The sequence below is a fragment of the Chelonia mydas genome, chromosome 9 (genome assembly GCF_015237465.2).
Source record: "Chelonia mydas isolate rCheMyd1 chromosome 9, rCheMyd1.pri.v2, whole genome shotgun sequence".
Lineage (NCBI taxonomy): Eukaryota > Metazoa > Chordata > Testudines > Cheloniidae > Chelonia > Chelonia mydas.
In genome coordinates this window covers 49,740,455-49,759,780 of record NC_057855.1, presented here as the reverse complement: position 1 = coordinate 49,759,780, position 19,326 = coordinate 49,740,455, and the positions used below count along the sequence as shown (strand labels likewise).

Genomic DNA, 19,326 nt, shown 5'->3' with positions numbered 1-19,326 from the left:
GACTGTTGAAGTGATAATCTCACTTGTAACAACAGTAGCTTCTTCTGCCCGTGTAGAAAAATATTTTCTTCCTTTGGACTAATTCATTCCAAACTGAGAAATCGTTTGGGACCTGAAAAAGCAGGAAAGCTTCTTCTCCAGATTATGAACAAACAGGAAAATGACAGTGAAGAGGACTGAGTTAGCTGCAGAAGCCAATATTTTAAGTTTCTCGTGTTGACCTGGCTGACGGTCGATTTAATTTTTTTTAAAAAATATTTCATTTAACTATTTTAGTTAAAAACAATTTTAACCAAAACAAACCTGATTTTAAAAAACTTGAATGTTTAAATTCAAAAATTCATATGCTTGTTTTGTTATAATATTATATGTTTGCTGTTGAAGACAAAAAATCCAGAATACATAACATTGTTGTTTCAGTTAAATAAAACAATCTAAATGTCTGTCTGGTGATCTCCTAATACAGCATGGCAAGAAAATCCTCCAAATATTAATGATCAACCTATTGAATTGGAGGTAGTTCACCTCCCAATGACTTCATAAATATCTGCTTCAATTACCTTTGATAAATGAGATAACCAAACAATCATTCATTTTCTGATATAGCTGTAAAACTAATCTGTAAAATTCTCAAAATAAATCACTTAAAAAATGTATAGTGTGTACCTTCTAAAAATGAAACCTACATCTTTCTCTGAGTTGTGAAGTATATGTATTAAGGTTATAACAACCAACAAGAATGCACTTTTATGTCGAAATCCATGACTAAATCAAGTCTTCCTGACTCGTGATTGAAATCATGATTTCAATCAGTTTGATTTAAATCAAATCCACCCTGCTATTAAGCCTCTATTAGAGATGGTAGAAACATTCTGTCCTAAACTCACCCATCCTATTTATTACAGTTCCCTCGTGGTAAGTGAATTCATTATCATTACTTGGATAAGCTTAAGTGTTTTATGATGCAATTTCCTACATTTTTGAACACATTCTCTCTTGGGATTGAGTTTCAATAACTGACTAGGAAAAGCCCCAAATACTATGTTTAGGAAAGGAAGGGGCATTTTCAAAGCAGTGGTTTTGATACTAACCATGTTAACCAGCTGCAGGGGCCTTGCCTAAATATTTATCTCTTTATTTAATGAGCAGCTGCAGCTAACCACAACCTGTCCAGCTGCAATGCTGGATTTTTCTTTTTGCTCCAGATGGAACCTTTCCAATTTTAAGAGCAGACTGCAAGAGCGTGCAAACTGAAATGAGGTTGGCTTATGTCCTGAAGCATAAAGGCTTATATCTCTTCTAATTGTTTTTTTAAATCCTGTCTAACGTAACCATAGATGTTCTCTGCCATATAAATGTCTAATTTTTTTTCTTAATCCTACTAGGCTCTTGGCCTCCATTATATCTAGTGGTAATAAATTCCACAGATTAAATGCCTCAATTTTTAAAAGGAAATACTTTCTAATATTAAACACGACTACTTTGCAGTTCTACGGTTCTAATGATATAAAAGAACCTCCATTTTACAGATGTGGAAATTCAGACACAGGAGTGTAAAGAGCTGCCTAAGATCAGATAGCACATTACTGGCAAAGCTGGGGATATGGCTACGCTGGAAACGCTACAGCAGCAGCGCCATAGTAGCACTGTAATGTGGACACTACAGAGATGGAAAGGATTCCTCTACTGCTGTAGTAAATCCACCTCTCCAAGAGCCGATAGCTAGATTGACAGAAGAATTCCTACCAGTCTCTATGCCAAGGCTTAGATTGGCTTAATTACATCGCACATGGCATGAGCAATATAGTTAAACTGACCTTACTTTGTAGCATAGACCAGCCCCAGGAAGAGGATTCCAATCTACCAACTCTCACGTGCTTCAACCAAAAAAATGCTTTTCCTCAAAAATGACATTCAACCAATTTCAGATTTAACACAGCACAAAATCCAGGATATTTAGGCCAGGTCTACACTATAAAATTACACCTGTATAACTATATTGCTCAGGGGTATAAAAAAATTCACACACACACATACCCCGAGCAATTCAGTTATACCAAAATCAGGATGGAAGGTAATTTTACAGGGTAATACAATTTAAAACATAGAGGATTCCCCCTAGGCAAAACTTTAAAGTTACAAGAAACAGGAATAAACCTTCCTCTTAGCATAGGGAAAATTGACAAGCTAAAACAAAAGATACTCTAATGCATTTCCTTGCTATTACTTACTATTTCTGTAATTTTCGATGTATCATTTAGTAGGAGCTGGATTACTTGCTTGGTCTCTCTCTTTGTCTTCGAGAGAACAACAAAGAGCACAAACAAAAACCTTTCCCCCCCAGATGTGAAAGTATCTTCTTTCCCCATTGGTGCTTCTGGTCAGGTGCCAACTAGGTTAATGGAACTGATTAACCCTTTACAGGTAAAGGAGGGATTTTACGCTACCCTTAGCTGTATGTTTATGACAGTGCCCAACCACGGAACAAGCTGAAATTATTTGACTGGCACTAGCAGAATGGCCAGTCCAGAGTCTGAAGCACACAATGCCCATATGATTCAAGGAAGCAAACACTGACTGAGGGCATGGCTACACTTGCAGATGTAGAGTGCTTCGAGTTAAACCCGCCTTCAGAGAGCGCGGGTAGGGAAAGCGCTGCAGTCTCTCCACACTGACAGGAACAAGCGCACTGGCGTGGCCACATTTGTGGCACTTTCAGCGGCACTGGGAGCGGTGCATTATGGGCAGCTATCCCACAAAGCACCTCTTCCCATTCTGGCACTGTGGCTTGTGGGAACAGGGTGGGGGGCAGGGCATTCTGGGTCCTGTCCCAACGCCCCATGATGCATCTGTTCGCATCCCAGCAATCCCTGTGCTTCCATCCATATTTGGCGCCATCTTTCAACGTTTTTTGTACTGTGCGCTCTGTCTTCCCTTTCGGGCTGCGGGAATGGAGCCCAAACTGCTGAGGAGTATGCTGACGAGTCTCGCCAGCACGTCACATTTGGCAGTCGAGTTATTCCTTATAATGCAAAGTGACAGTGAGGGCTCCGATGACGATATCGACTCGAGTAACGCATATAACACAAGCTTGCTTGTGGCATTCACGGACATGCTCCCCACCGTGGAATGCCGCTTCTGGGCTAGGGAAACAAGCACTGAGTGGTGGGATCACATCTTCATGCAAATCTGGGATGACAAGTAGTGGCTGCAGAACTTTCGGATGAAAAAACCCAGTTTCATGGGACTGTGTGATGAGCTCGCCCCCACCCTGCAGCGCAAGGACATGAGATTGAGAGCTGCCCTGACGGTGGAGAAGCACGTGGCGATTGCAATCTGGAAGCTGGCAACTCCAGACAGCTACCGATTGGTCGCTAACCAATTTGGAGTGGGGAAGTTGACCGGTGGAATCATGTTGATGCAAGTTTGCAGGGCCATTAATCACATCCTGCTCAGAAGAACGGTGACTCCGGGTAATGTGCATGACATTGTGGATGGCTTTGCCAAATGGGTTTCCCTAACTGCGGAGGGCCGATAGATGGCATATACATTCCAATTCTGGCACCAGCCCACCTAGCCTCCGAGTACGTTAATCAGAAGGGGTATTTCTCGATGGTTCTCCAGGCACTTGCGGATCACTGTGGGCTTTTCATTTACATTAACACAGGCTGGCCTTGAAAGGTGCATGACACAAGCATCTTTTGGAACACTGGCCTGTTCAGGAAGCTGCAAGCCGGGACTTTTTTCCCAGACCAGAAGATCACTGTAGGGGAAGTTGAAATGCCCATTGTGATCCTTGGAGACCCCGCTTACCCTTTAATGCCGTGGCTCATGAAACCCTACAAAGGGAGCCTTGACAGCAGCAAGGAGAGGTTCAACAACAGCTGAGCAGGTGCAGAATGACGATGGAGTGTGGTTTTGGCCGTTTAAAGGACCACTGGAGCTCTCTGTACGGGAAGCTGGATCTGGCCAATGACAGTAGCCCCGTGGTTCTATCCACGTGCTGCACCCTCCATAACATTTGTGAAGGGAAGGGTGAATGATTCACTCAGGCATGGAACTCGGAGGTTCAAATCCTGGAGGCTGAATTTGAACAGCCAGAAAGCAGGGCTATTAGAGGGGCCCAGCGTGGGGCTGCAAGGATTAGGGATGCCTTGAGGGAGCAATTTGAGGCTGAAAGCCACCAGTAATGTCTGGTGCCCTGAACGGGAGCGAAGTGCAGTGGTTCCAACGTTGACAGGAATCTGTGTTTGCTACGCTGACTTGCAGAGCCTGTTTCTTTCCTGGGCTAAGGTATCTTTTACTTTATGCAATAATAAAGAATATTTTCAAAGCCAAAAAATCCATTTATTGAAAAGAAACAACTGCTTGGGAAACAGACAGGGCAAGGGGGTGGGGTGGGGAACGGTACAACCACAGATTTGCATGTGTCCTGTTATCATATTCAGCCTTCCTCTTTGGAGTGCTGTGCAATGAGTGCTGCACTTCAGGATGGCTATACTGCATGGTGATGGGGGTTGAGTGCAGTGGGTAAGGGTCATAGTTTTCAGGGCTGGGTGGTGAAGCTACAGGTGTTGGAGGCAGTTGGTGGCGGTAAGAACCCGGATGTTGGGGAAAGTGGGTTGGAGGTGACGTGGGGGCACAAGGGAAAGAGTTTTGGGACAAGGGCTGCAAGGGGGGGGGGGGGAAGGCCAGGCACGGTAATGCTCCTCCTGCATGGCTACGAGCACCTGGATCGAGTCCGCTTGGCGCTCCATTATGCTTATCAGCCGATCCGTGCTTTGCTGCCAGAGCACCGTGCTTTTGTGCCGGCAGTCCTCATTCTGCTGGCTGATCCTCCTTTCACTGTCCTGCCACTCCTGCACTTTTTGATTTTCATTACTTGAATGCTGCATTACTTCAAAGAATCAGAAAGAGCCCACGTAGAAGCAAGGAAGACGTTGCATGGAGTCTTTCGGCTGGTGATAACATGGATGGCTGAGATCTCAAGGTTGCATCTGCAAAGGCAAAATGCAACACTTAACGGAGGCAGCATTGTTCACACCAGACAGAGCAATGATTCCCTCATACTTAAGGGCAAGCACAGTCTACACAATAGTATAATTTGCCCATCCCTAAGCGAGTGCACATAACCCACAGGAGCCACAAAATGGTGAGTAAGCACAGGGTCAAGCGTGACTGATTGTTTCACGGCTGTACTGTCCTCTGGGTTTCTGTGCCTTGGGGAGAGCCAACAGCGGCAGGGGGCCCCTATACTGAACACTGCCCCCACATTTTCCACAGGAGTTCGTCCTGGATATCTCGCTGCTGAGGGTGACCTGGGAAGCAAGGGAGGGTCTTCTACTGCAATGCGGATTCCGCCCTGGCCCATATGCAGCTTGCCTGTGCGCAGCTATGGTCCCCCTGCCCCTCACGGCACAGTGGCGAGGACAAGTTAGCTTTACTGGGACAAGGAACAGAGTGGCTCACCCGAGAAACCTGTGCAAGCACATTTCCCAAGTTCTGGATGAGACCTTTGAAGAGATCGCTGAGACAGATTACCAAGATGTGAGAGAGAGCACACCAAGGCCCTATTCCGCATCTAGGCATGCATGCAGCCCTAACCCTCCTCGCCCCAAGAGCCCGCACCAAATAACTTCCTTCCCAAAATAAAAGCCGCTTACCGGGAACCTCCTCTGGTGTTTGTCCTTCCCCCAACACCGACTGCTGCGAGTGGCTACCTTCCTCCTGGCTTGAGAACAGCTCCTGGCTGCATGCATCTAGGGATTCCAGGGTGTCTTCCTCTGCCTCAGCACCCTCGCTCCCACTTTGCTGCTCCTCCTCCTCCTCCCACCTTGTTGAACTGGGCTCTGAAGTGTCCATGGTGGTACTCGGAGTGGAGATGGGGTCGGCCCCAAGTATCGCGTCCAGCTCTTTGTAGAAACGGCAGGTCGCAGGGGCAGCACCGGAGCAGCTGTTTGCCTTGTGCGCTTTGTGGTAGGCATTCCACAGCTCCTTCATTTTAATCCTGCACTGCAGTGTGTGCCAGTCGTGGCCCCTTTCCATCATGTCCCTTGATATCTGCCTGAAGGTATTGTAATTCCTACGGCTGGAGCGCAGCTGGGACTGGACAGCTTCCTCCCCCCCAAACACTGATGAGGTCCCCAGTATGGAGCAATGGCGAGGTGCTGGATCGCCTGGTGCATGGAGGCATGGTCATCTGGAAAGGTTCGCCGAGAGGATTCCATGCCTGGCTGAGCAAACAGGAAGGGGATTTTCAAAATTCCCAGAGAATTTAAAGGGTGGGTCTGACGGTTGGTCACCTGGGGGCAGGGCAGTAGAGTTCAAAGTAATGACCAGAGTGGCTAGGACAGGCACTGTGAGACACCTCTGGAGGCCGATCAGAGCACACTAACAGACCAGGGCATCCACACTGGCACCGTGGCGCTCCAGCGGGGGCACAACAAACGTTATTCCACTCGCCGAGGTGGAGTACCAGGAGCAGGCCAGCCGCGGAGTTAGAGCACTCCACGTGCCTTGCCAGTGTGGACGAGTATTGAGCTAGTGCGCCCGGGGCTCCTTTAATGTGCTGTAACTCACAAGTGTAGCCAAGCCCATAGTTTTCCAAAGCAGCGAAAGACATACACACAGGGCAAAAAAATTATAATGGCTTAAACCAACATGCAGAGAATGGAACAGGATCTCAGCTTCATTCAACGTACACAGTTAATGAGGCAGTGTTCTTTAGAAAACGTGCATCTTCCCAGTACGCATACATACAGCTTTGCATAGAATATAGGTTCTTAAAAATTCTACCTGCATACATAGAAAATTTGGAAACCCTCCTATCTGCCAAATAAAACTAAATGTTCACCAGAACTCAAAAAGGAACATTGCCATACAAAACTTTGAACTCTCTACCCCAGCCATTTTGTCAGTAGAGCTCTTCAAAAAATTGTTTCAAGAATTTATTTACAACATATAAAAATGGGGAAAGTTTGCTGTTGTCATCTTTTACTTGCTCATTCAGAAATGGCAACCAATTTTTTAAATTAAACTATAAAAAAAATACAAATACAGGTAGAGACCATTTCTGGAAAAATTTCAGCCCAACATATTAAAGTCCCTGAACATTATGAAAAACTGAAAACAAGGTTGCATGAGCGTTATAATCCTTTAAGTACAGATGTAAATAAAGCACCAGCTCGAGCATAACTGCACTATTCTAGCAGACAACTGACTAAACTAAAAAAAGGAATGATTTAACTTCTTTTACAAGACCAGAGATGCTGGAAGGGAAGTTACTACTTTACAAAAATCAGATTAAGGCCCCGAACCTACGAACACTTATGCGCACATTTCACTACCCTATGACATGAATGGGACCACTCTCAGTAGTAAAGATAAGCATGCTGGTGTTTGAAGTATCAAGGCCTAGATCTCAATACAAAAAAGTCAAGGGACTAAAACAAAATTAAAAATAATAATAAAAAAAAAATCAAAGAAAGAATTTCAGAGATAGTACACTAGAAAAAAAAACAAGCCAAACGCCAAACAGGTATTTCTGTCATAATTAGGAACAAATTATTGGGAGGAGGGGAGAAATCAGATTAAAGTAGTGAGAAAAGTATATATTCATAAAAAGCTTTCCCCAGAGCAGTCTCTCTTAATTTCAGTTTACACACTAGTTAGCTAATAATCCACATCCAATAAAAGCAGAAAAGCACAATAAGGGGATCTAACTTTAAGATTATGAACAAACATTTACAATATTTTTACTTTTGAAAACTATTTTGGGCTAAAGAAAAATACTAGAGGACAGCTATAATTGGGTGTTCACTTGTACATCATTAGCATAAAACATCAGCAAAAGGCATGAAGAGTATTTATGGTCTAGATTTACCTCTGCTTTTTGGAACAAAAGCTTAAGAAAAAAAGAGGCTAGCTAGGAGAGTTATTGTCTGCATAAGCAGTTTAACTTTGTTTGTTCAAATGTCAGAAGACAGATCAATTAATGGTCTACAAGGACTGACAATTACATGCCTCGGAGAGAAAACATGTCAGACTTACGGTTATAATTTTCCAAGAGGAACTTAGTTTTGATAATAAACTACATCACTTAAAACGTCAGAGAAGCTGGGATACACAGTGTGCCAAACTTTTCTGCTCATGTCTCCATAGGTGAAATCATTGCACAGTAAATTAATTGCTATAGATTACATTAATTGTTCACAAGACTACATTCAATTACAGTTCGGATGCCTCTTCTCAAGGAACACTCAGAACTGGAATAGCATATGTTGCAGGTCATGACTGAGATGTACTGGCAGAGCTGTGCAAACAATACACAAAGAATGTTCTGATGTTATATGATTCAAATATGACCATTGTTGCTACCATTGTTATATAAATACAGCAAATCTTATACAAAGTACCGTATATACTCGTTCATAAGCCAAATTTTTTTGGTAAAGAAGTGAAGCATTGAAGAGCGGGGTTGGCTTATCAATGGGTCTACATCAAAATTTGACAATTTTAAGCTCTATTGAATTGAATATCTAATATATTGTCATTTTGTTTACCTGGAACTTTCGCAGACACGGAGCCCCTCAGCTCCCTTTGGCCACAGTTCGCCGTTCTCAGCCAATGGGAGCTGCGGGAAGTGGCAGCCAGCATGTCCCTCGGCCCACACTGCTTCCCGCAGCTCCCATTGGCTGGGAACAGCAAACCGCAGCCACTAGGAACTGAGGGGCTCCATGCCTGCAGATGCTCCAAGTAAATAAAATGTCCCGACCCACCACCGACTTACCCATGTGGGCCAGGAGCTAAAGTTTGCCAACCCCTGAAATATAGAGTTGGCTTATGAAAGGGTCATACAGTTTTTGCCATTTTTACCTATCCATTTTGGGGGGTCGGCTTATAAACGAATGGGCTAATGAACGAGTTTATACGGTAGGTCATGTAAGGTATCTGTGGAAAAGTTATGATTTGCTGAATATGGTTCTCCTATTTGTATGCATATATTATTTTTGTATCTGAAGTTATGAATATTGACTATGTTCCTGTATTTCAAACGTGTTTGCTCCTCACAGAAGAAATGGTTGTAGGGGATAATCCTGGTTCAAGTGATCATGAGTTAATTCAGTTCAAACTGAACGGAAGGATTAACAAAAATAAATCTGCTACCAGGGTTTTTGATTTCAAAAGGGCTGACTTTCAAAAATTAAGGAAATTAGTTAGGGAAAGGGATTGGACTGAAGAATTTATGGATTTAAAGGCAGAGGAGGCCTGGGATTACTTTAAATCAAAGCTGCAGAAAATATTGGAAGCCTGCATCCCAAGAAAGGGGAAAAAATTCATAGGCAGGAGTTGTAGACCAAGCTGGATGAGCAAGCATCTCAGAGAGGTGATTAAGAAAAAGCAGAAAGCATACAGGGAGTGGAAAACAGGAGAGATCAGCAAGGAAAGCTACCTTATTGAGGTCAGAACATGTAGGGATAAAGTTAGACAGGCTAAAAGTCAAGTAGAGTTGGTCCTTGCAAAGGGAATTAAAACCAATAGTAAAAGGTTCTATAGTCATATAAATAAGAAGAAAACAAAGAAAGAAGAAGTGGGACCGCTAAACACTGAGGATGGAGTGGAGGTAAAGGATAATCTAGGCATGGCCCAATATCTAAACAAATACTTTGCCTCAGTCTTTAATAAAGCTAAAGAGGATCTTAGGGATAATGGTAGCATGACAAATGGGAATGAGGATATGGAGGTAGATATTACCACATCTGAGGTAGAAGCGAAACTCAAACAGCTTAATGGGACTAAATCAGGGGGCCCAGATAATCTTCATCCAAGAATATTAAAGGAATTGGCACAAGAAATTGCAAGCCCATTAGCAAGAATTTTTAATGAATCTATAAACTATGGGGTTGTACCGTATGATTGGAGAATTGCTAACACAGTTCCTATTTTTAAAAAAGGGGAAAAAAAGTGATCCGGGTAACTACAGGCCTGTTAGTTTGACATCTGTAGTATGCAAGGTCTTGGAAAAAATTTTGAAGGAGAAAGTAGTTAAGGACATTGAAGTCAATGGTAAATGGGACAAAATACAACATGGTTTTACAAAAGGTAGATCGTGCCAAACAAACCTGATCTCCTTCTTTGAGAAAGTAACAGATTTTTTAGACAAAGGAAACACAGTGGATCCAATTTACCTAGATTTCAGTAAGGCATTTGATACCGTGCCATATGGGGAATTATTAGTTAAATTGGAAAAGATGGGGATCAATAGGAAAATTGAAAGGTGGATAAGGAATTGGTTAACAGGGAGACTACAGCGGGTCCTACTGAAAGGTGAACTGTCAGGCTGGAGGGAGGTTACCGGTGGAGTTCCTCAGGGATCGGTTTTGGGACCAATCTTATTTAATCTTTTTATTACTGACCTTGGCACAAAAAGTGGGAGTGTGCTAATAAAGTCTGCGGATGATACAAAGCTGGGAGGTATTGCCAATTTAGAGAAGGACCGGGATATCATATAGGAGGATCTGGATGACCTTGTAAACTGGAGTAATAGTAATAGGATGAAATTTAATAGTGAGAAGTGTAAGGTTATGCATTTAGGGATTAATAAGAATTTTAGTTATAAACTGGTGACGCATCAATTAGAAGTAATGGAGGAGGAGAAGGACCTTGGAGTATTGGTTGATCACAGGATGACTATGAGCCGCCAATGTGATATGGCTGTGAAAAAAGCTAATGCGGTCTTGGGATACATCAGGCGAGGTATTTCCAGTAGAGATAAGGAGGTTTTAGTACCGTTATACAAGGCACTGGTGAGACTTCACCTGGAATACTGTGTGCAGTTCTGGTCTCCCATGTTTAAGAAGGATGAATTCAAACTGGAACAGGTACAGAGAAGGGCTACTAGGATGATCCGAGGAATGGAAAACTTGTCTTATGAAAGGAGACTCAAGGAGCTTGGCTTGTTTAGCCTAACTAAAAGAAGGTTGAGGGGAGATATGATTGCTCTCTATAAATATCTCAGAGGGATAAATACCAGAGAGGGAGAGGAATTATTTAAGCTCAGTACCAATGTGGACACAAGAACAAATGGATATAAACTGGTCATTGGGAAGTTTAGACTTGAAATTAGATGAAGAATTCTAACCATCAGAGGAATGAAGTTTTGGAATAGCCTTCCAAGGGAAGCAGTGGGGGAAAAAATCTATCTGGCTTTAAGATTAAACTCGATAAGTTTATGGAGGAGATGGGATAACATGATTTTGGTAATTAATTGATCTTTAAATATTCATGGTAAATAGGCCTAATGGCCTGTGATGGGATGTTAGATGGGGTGGGATCTGAGTTACTACAGAAAATTCTTTCCTGGGTATCTGGCTGGTGAATCTCGCCCAGATGCTCAGGGTTTAGCTGATCGCCATATTTGGGGTTGGGAAGGAATTTTCCTCCAGGGCAGACTGGAAGAGGCCCTGGAGGTTTTTCGCCTTCCTCTGTAGCATGGGGCACGGGACACTTACTGGAGGATTCTCTGCTCCTTGAAGTCTTTAAACCAAGATTTGAGGACTTCAATAGCTCAGACATAGGTGAGAGGTTTTTCGCAGGAGTGGGTGGGTGAGATTCTGTGGCCTGCATTGTGCAAGAGGTCAGACTAGATGATCATAATGGTCCCTTCTGACCTTAGTATCTATGAATCTAAACACCCACAATGCAGTTTATATCAAGTCTAGCCAGCACATTGTGAATGGAGTTTGAGTGATTGCCCATCAATGAACACAACAGGCCACAGAAGAAGCCTATCCCCACCTAATGGACTTTCCTGAGGACCTTCTATCTAGTGTACGGGTAATGGCTGCTCTGACTCATGCAAGGGCACGTGACTAGAGCAGGGGCGGGCAAACTTTTTGGCCTGAGGGCCGCATCAGGTTTCTGAAATTGCATTGAGGGCTGGTTAGGGGAGGCTGTGCCTCCCCAAACAGACAGGCCCCCGCCCCCATCTGACACCCCCCCCCCCCCGCTTCTCACCCCCTGACAGCCTCCCCGGGACTCCAGCCCCATCTGCCCCCCCGACCCGTTCCCTGATGGCCCCCCGGAGACCCCTATCCCATCCCCTGTCCCCCACTCTCAGTCCCCTGACCGCCCCCAGACCCCCGGCCCCTAACTGCCCCCTGCCACCCCATCCAACTCCTCCTCCCATTCCTGACTGCCCCCCGGGACCCCTGCCCCATCCAACCACCCATTCTCCCCGACTGCCCCCCACCATCCCATTCAACCCCCCTCTCCTTCCTAACTGCCCTCCCCAGGACCCCTGCCCAATCCATCCCCCCCGCTCCCTGCCTCCTAACCGGCCCCCGCAACCCCATCCAACTCCCCCTCTCCTTCCTGACTGCCACCCTTGCCCCCATTCAAACCCTGTTCCCCACCCTCTGACTGCCCAGTCCCCTATCCACACTCCTGACCACCCTCTGAACTCCCCTGCCCTCTATCCAACCCCCACCGCTCCCTGCCCCCTTACCACGCTACCTGGAGTACCGGTGGCTGGCAGCGCGGCTGCACCAGGACAGGCAGCCCCGTCGCGCAGCACAGAGCATCAGGTCAGACTGGAATCTGCAGCCCCACCGCCCACAGCATTGTGCCGCGTGGCGGCAGGGAAGAGGAGACAGCAAGGGAGGGGCCGGGAGCTAGCCTCCCAGGCCAGGAGCTCAGGGGCCAGGCAGGATGGTCCCACGGGCTGGATGTGGCCTGCGGGCCATAGTATGCCCACCTCTGGACTAGACCCTGTGGTACTAAACTTCATCTTGTGTGCCTGTATTTTTCCACAAACTATGCCAAGGGCTTTGTTTGAGACAATGAAGTTTCCCCCCACATGGCAGAAGCTATAGAAGGCCCTGAAAACACCTCCATTTTGCCTTTTTCCTGCTCTGATCTCTGGACTATGGATTTATACTAATGTGAGCATTACAACCAAGGTACTGAGGACCTTCCAATTACTTGGGAGCAACCAGAGACTTAACTAGTTAGCAGTTTATGCCATCACTGCTTTAAACCTAATCCAATAATTTTGCAATTATTGTATTTATTTGATTCTTTTAACCAATTTTAACTCTCACCTCTTTCTTTCTTTTTATAAATAAAACCTTTAGATGTTAGATACTAAAGGATTGGCTGTAAGCGTGTATTTGGGTAAGATCTGAAATATTCATTAACTTGATGGGTAATATGGCTGATCATCTGGGATTGGTAGAACTTTTTATATGATGAACAAGATTTTCAGTAATCCTCATCATATTTGACTTGGCTGTCTGCGTGGAAGCCAAAGGCTGGATTGCTTTAAGGGAACTGCATTTTGGCTTCTGGGTAACCAGTAAGGTATTATAGAAGTGTTTTGTTGCTATCTTGGTGGAACTAAGTATTGAAATAACCACCAATCTGGGGGACTGCCGCACTATTCTTTGCAGTTTGCCCTAACTGAGCAACCGCAGCATGGCTCCTCCGGGACCTGGCCACAAATGCCTACCCCTATTATGCCCAAGTCTTTTTAATGCTATTAAGTTCAAATTTGCATGAACCAAAATTCAGTTAGACGTTTTAGACAACAGAAGCGCCCAAGTTTTTTAAATTTGGAGATCTACTTAAAAGGAGGAACATCTAAGCTCCCAAATGCAAGCAGGGACTAATCCTCCACCGCTCCACCCGCCCAAGATCAGAAGCATATCTAATGCTTCTGAAGGGAACTTTGGTATCTAGGGCTCTCAATTTAACCACTATCAGATGCAACAAAATCAACAGAAGCACAAATAGACCTCACTCTTGCCCATAAGCAGCAGACAAAAGAGATCAGAGAAATTCACTCTTCATGCCCATACAATCCTCATCCTCACTGAGCGCCAACAACGGCCCTGATAAGTGCCTGGTCATCATGCAGCTTTGGGACATGGATACCTGCACACTATGAAAGGGACTGAGGCTATGTCTACACTACAGCAGCCACAGCTCTAAACCACCAGGAGAAAGCTCTCCCATCAGCCTAATAATTCCTGCCTCCACAAGAGGTGGTAGCTAAATTGGCGGCGGGGGGAAGGGGGGCGCTTCTCTCACACAAACACAGCGCTGTCCACACTGGCGCTTAGGTCAGTGTAATTTACATCACTCGGTGGGTGGCTTATTCACACCCCTAAGTGACATAAGTTATACCGAAGGAATTTGTAGTGCAGACAGCCTGAGACAAGCAACTCATTTGTCTGGGGTCAGACTCCTGTCAGATCGTTAAGATTTCTAGTCACAATTGTCCGGGGCTTTTTATATACCGGTTGAGGATGGAGTCTTCAAGGGGGCCATTTAATCATCACAGCACATTGAAGTACAGTACTCCTGCAGCATTTGCAGAAGTCAGATTCTTCCATCATTCATCAGAAAGCAATGAGGCTTTCGCTGGATAAACTGTGAAGTGAAAGTCTCATTGCTCCTTCTAGTGGGAAAGATGTGAACAATACCAACGTTGCTTCACCCGAGCTCAGCTGTTTAAAAAGACACGTCAAGTGACAGTCAACGGCAGCTTGTCCGACAGGTCACGTCTCCAACCAGCCCCGCCGGGTTAAGCGGGCAGAGCGTGCTCAGAACTAGGATGATTTTCACATGGCGGCCAAAACAGCCGTATGCTTTGACCCCATTTCCCCACCGTCTTTGCTCCTTTCTCCCCAGCTTCTCCCGGGGGCCGTGGCACCCCGGGCCTCCCAGCCTGGCAGGGCAGGGAAGGGGCCGCTCCTCAGCCGCGGGCGGACCGGCCAGGGAGCGCTGCCCCACGGCTCCGCTCAGGGGCCTCGCCTTGCCCCGCTTCAACAGAGGCCCCACGGGCCGGCGGCAGGAGCCTCGCCTGGAGCCCCTGTCCCGCGCAGGCCCGGCCCGCAGCTCGGCGCCCCCGTGCCACGCCAAGCTGGGGGAGCGATGCCGAGCCCGCCCCCAGGGGCTGGGTCCCCGCGCGGGAGGGAAGGCCCAACCCGGCCCGCTCACTCACGCTTGTACTCAGCCATCAGCCGCTTGAGCGCCGTGCCCGCCATGCCCGGCCGGGCCGCAGCCGCCAGCCGTGAGGAGCTGGAGCGCGCCCCGCCGCCGCCAGCCGCGTCCGAGGCAGCAGCGCACCATAGAGAGCCGGGCGGCGCGGCTAGAAAGGCCGCCCAGGCCCAGCGCGCAGCTCCCTCTCGCTGGTGCTGGGGGGTCCGTCGGGCGCACGCGCTAGGGGCGGGGCTGCTGGAGACTGAGAACCCAGGGTGGAGGGAGGGGGGACATCAAGACTCCACCCCGCGGCCGCTGCACGGGCCCGGCCCGCGGATGCCCCACCCCCGCTTCCACAGCCTCGGCCCCGTAGTTAATCCAGCTCCGTGGTGCTGGCGCTGCGGGAAGGAGTCGTTGGGCGCCGAGTGGACGGAGGGTTCCGCCCAGCCTTGTGTCTGAACGCAGGGGGTGGGTGCTCCAAAGGGCCGAGTTAAGGGGACGCAGTGGGTCCCGTAGTGCCAGGCCTCACCCTTGCAAGAAATGCGAAGCCTGAGCTGAGGGACGCGCAATCCAGGCCTCCCTCTTCCCCCACCCCAGAGGCTGCCAGTGAGCAGCTGGGGGATTTGTTTGGAGCATAAGCGGATTGGGTGAGTGGTGGCCCTGGTAGCTTGCGCGTGCTAAGGGGACTGGCAGCCATGGGCCTCTGCCATGCGCCCCGCTGCCACCCATCACACCTGCCAGCCCTTTGCTGCCAGTGCTGCCTGCCCACGGCCCCAGGCTAGGGTGACTAGATGTCCTGTTTTTAAAAGGACAGTTCTGGTTTTTGGGACTTTTTCTGAAATAGGCGCCTATTACCCCCCACCCCCTGTCCCATTTTTTCACAGTTGCTATCTGGTAACCCTGCCCCAGGCTGCTAGTTTGTCCAGTCCTGATGGGTCTGGTGGTGGGATGCCGAGACCCCCAACCAGGACTGGAAGGAGGAGGATGAGCCCCTGGAAGCAGAGAGGCCGCCCAACTGCGAACAGTTCCTGCCGGGGATGGCTTCCACACTCCAGGCTGGTGAGTGAGTGAGCAGGGCTGTGACAGCAAAGCTGCAAAGGACTTTCTGTATGGCCACAGAGCCAGTGACAATGGATTCCTGCAGATGCAAAGTGCAGGGAAGGCTGCAGTCCTGTGGGCAGAACAGAGACCCTGGTACTCCCAGCTGGTGTGACACCGTCAGATGGGTGACAGCGGGGCTGCAAAGGGCTCCCTGCTCTGCCCCAGGAGCCAGTCAGTAGCAGGGTGGCCTCCCCCGCACCTGGGATCTCTTCCTTCTCCTTGCAGTCCTAGCCGGGGGTCTCTGCTCTGACCCACCACGACCCAGGACCGCAGCCTTCTCCCACACCTTGTGCCTGCAGGGAGCCCTCTGCAGCTCCATTATCACAGACCCGCTCAGCCATTCCCATGGCAGAAGGGTTGCAGAGAGCTCCCTTTGTGGCCACAGAGCCCTGCAGGCACACAAACTGTGACCCATTGATCCTCTTTTTAGTGATGTCAGTGTGTCAGCTGAAATCAACATCTACAGACAGTTATCGATTAAAAATGGAACCCTGCCAAACCAGACTATAGTAGAGCTATTGCTATAATCTTGAGTATTGCCCATGGTAGGAGGGAGAATGTGATGTGGAGGAAGTTGAGAGGTGAGGTACACTAGGCAGGCCTACACTCTTAACACACCAAGCACTGTGGGGAAATGTGCCCAGTGCTGAGGGTCAGCACACCACGTGAGCCCTACCAGTGATGCTGTGTACAGGGGCAGAATGGCTATAGCTGAGGGCTTTTGCACATGTTATACACCATAGCAGGGCTCAGCCTCAGCTCAGAATAGGCTGGCGTGAAGGGGAGACTTCAGAGCAAGCCCAGGAGAAGGTCCATAGGATCGATGATTACCTGGGTTCAGGGGCTTGAACCCCCTATCTGCCACAGGCTGGAGTAGTGGCTGTGATTGGGTTGCACTATATGCCTTTTCCATGGGCTGGGCAGTGGGTGTGTTTTGCTTTAAGAAGGTACAGCAACACTATCTAACTCCAGCACCTTTATAATCTGGAACATTCTGGGTTGGCAGAGTTCAGCAGTTTGCAGCTAAGCATTGCATTATACGTGCAAATAAATCAAAAAATGTTCTATTTACTTGGTCTCTGTGATTCCAGGGCCTGCTCCTGCTGTTCCTTAGAATTCATGACAGCACATTTGAGTGCTTCATGAGCATTCTTTATTCCTTTGCTGACTCAGCCTTATGGGAGTTGGGAGAAAATGTCTGTCATAACCATACAGCTAAGGGTAGCCTAGAATTCCTCCTTACCTGTAAGGGGTTAAGAAGTTCAAATAACCTGGTTGGCACCTGACCAAAAGGACCAATGGGGAAAGTAGATACTTTCAAACCTTGTGTGGGGGAAGGCTTTGTTGGTGTGTTCTCTGGGGAAAGCAGAGAAGCATCAGGTCAAAAAACTCCTTCTCCTATAAACCATCCTGTACAAGTCTCTGATATTACAAAGAGTAAATAAATAAGGCAAGGCACTTTAAATTACCTTTTCTTTTCAACTTGTGAATTTTCCCTTTGCTAGAGGAAGGTTTATCCCGGTTTTTTGTAACTTTAAGGTTTTGCCTAGAGGGGAATCCTCTGTGTTTTGAATCTGATTACCCTCTAAAGTATTTACCATCCTGATTTTACAGAGGTGATTCTTTTACCTTTTCTTTAAATAAAATTCTGTTCTTAAGATCCATCAGGTCCTTAAAAGAAATAAAAAATCAAAGGGTTTGGGTCTGTGTTCACGTGTACCAATTGGTGAGGAAATTATTCTCAAGCCTTCTCCAGGAAAGGGGGTGTAGGGCTTCGGGGAATAGGACTCCAAGTGGTCCTTTCCCTGGTTCTTTGTCTAAATCACTTGGTGGGGGCAGCATACTGTTCAAGGACAAGGCGGAATTTGTGCCTTGGGAGAGTTTTTAACCTAAGCTGGTAAAAATAAGCTTAGGGGGTCTTTCATGCAGGTCCCCATATCTGTACCCCAGAGTTCAAAGTGGGGAAGGAACCCTGGCAATGTCCATGACCTTTTGTAATAACTCACATTGATAAAGCACCTTTTATGCAGAAGACTGTAATTACAGAGGTGGAGGATTTAGCATCAGAAAAGAATGGCTAAATACACACACACACACACACGCCTTTCTACTTTAGCCTCTTTCACTGAACGCATTAGACTGCTGATCCCAGTTTAATTCCATTACCTGCACCAGTTAGACCAGGTTTGAATTTGGAACGTGTACAAGGTTTTAAGATTGTCTTATTAATAGTCATAGGCTTCAAGCCCAGAAATTACCGGTTTGAGGGTGGCTTGCCCTTCAAGGGGCATTGGGCCCCACCTGTAACTAATCAGCTACTGCACAGTTGATGCTGTGAGACCAGGGGTCAGGTGACAACTTGAAGATCATCTGGTACCCCAAAAAGCCAGCAAGTAGTTGTGCTGGACAGCTGTGGAGAGTAGACAGACTCCTGCAGGAGATTCTGGTGTGGGGGAAAAGAACCCTATTTGTATACAATTCTTAGGGAGGGGAGATGATCTGCCAAGGTGAAAACTGCAGAGGGCAGGCCAAGAAAAAAAAACTACCTTGACTCCCAGGCAGGTAGCCTGCCGGATGCAATTTAGTAGGGAGTAAGTGGGTACTTACTTGGATTTGTGCTGGAAATGGCCCACCTTGATTATCATGCACATTGTAGGGAGAGTGGTCACTTTGGATAAGCTATTACCAGCAGGAGAGTGAGTTTGTGTGTGTGTTTTTTTTTGGAAAAAAGGGGGGGGGGTGAGAAAACCTGTATTTGTACTGGAAATGGCCCACCTTGATTTTCATGCACGTTGTAAGGAGAGTGGTCACTTTGGATAGGCTATTACCAGCAGGAGAGTGAGTTTGTGTGTGTGGTTTTTTGGAGGGGGGTGAGGGGGTGAGAGAACCTGGATTCCTGCAGGAAATGGCCCACCTTGATTATCATACACATTGTGAAGAGAGTGGTCACTTTGGATGGGCTATTACCAGCAGGAGAGTGAGTTTGTGTGTGGGGGGCGGAGGGTGAGAAAACCTGGATTTGTGCTGGAAATGGCCCAACTTGATAATCACTTTAGATAAGCTATTACCAGCAGGAGAGTGGGGTGGGAGGAGGTATTGTTTCATGGTCTCTGTGTGTATATAATGTCTTCTGCAGTTTCCACAGTATGCATCCGATGAAGTGAGCTGTAGCTCACGAAAGCTCATGCTCAAATAAATTGGTTAGTCTCTAAGGTGCCACAAGTCCTTCTTTTCTTTTTGGGT

The 19,326-nt window shown here is 47.0% G+C and overlaps 1 protein-coding gene across 3 annotated transcripts in view; it reads right to left on the bottom strand.

The window, feature by feature from the left end:
• Nucleotides 1–15,400, bottom strand: part of UBE2G2 (ubiquitin conjugating enzyme E2 G2) — a 53,376-nt gene extending 37,976 nt beyond the window's left edge. Inside the window, exon 1 of one of the 3 annotated variants that reach the window (XM_037908681.2) lies at nucleotides 15,005–15,400. In XM_037908681.2, coding sequence (XP_037764609.1) covers nucleotides 15,005–15,047 — 43 coding nt within the window. In that variant the 5' untranslated portion in view covers nucleotides 15,048–15,400. Of the gene's footprint in view, nucleotides 1–14,297; nucleotides 14,344–15,004 lie in introns of those variants that run through there. The other 2 variants (XM_037908683.2, XM_037908682.2) reach the window with 2 other exon arrangements.
• Nucleotides 15,401–19,326: the final 3,926 nt, after the last annotated feature.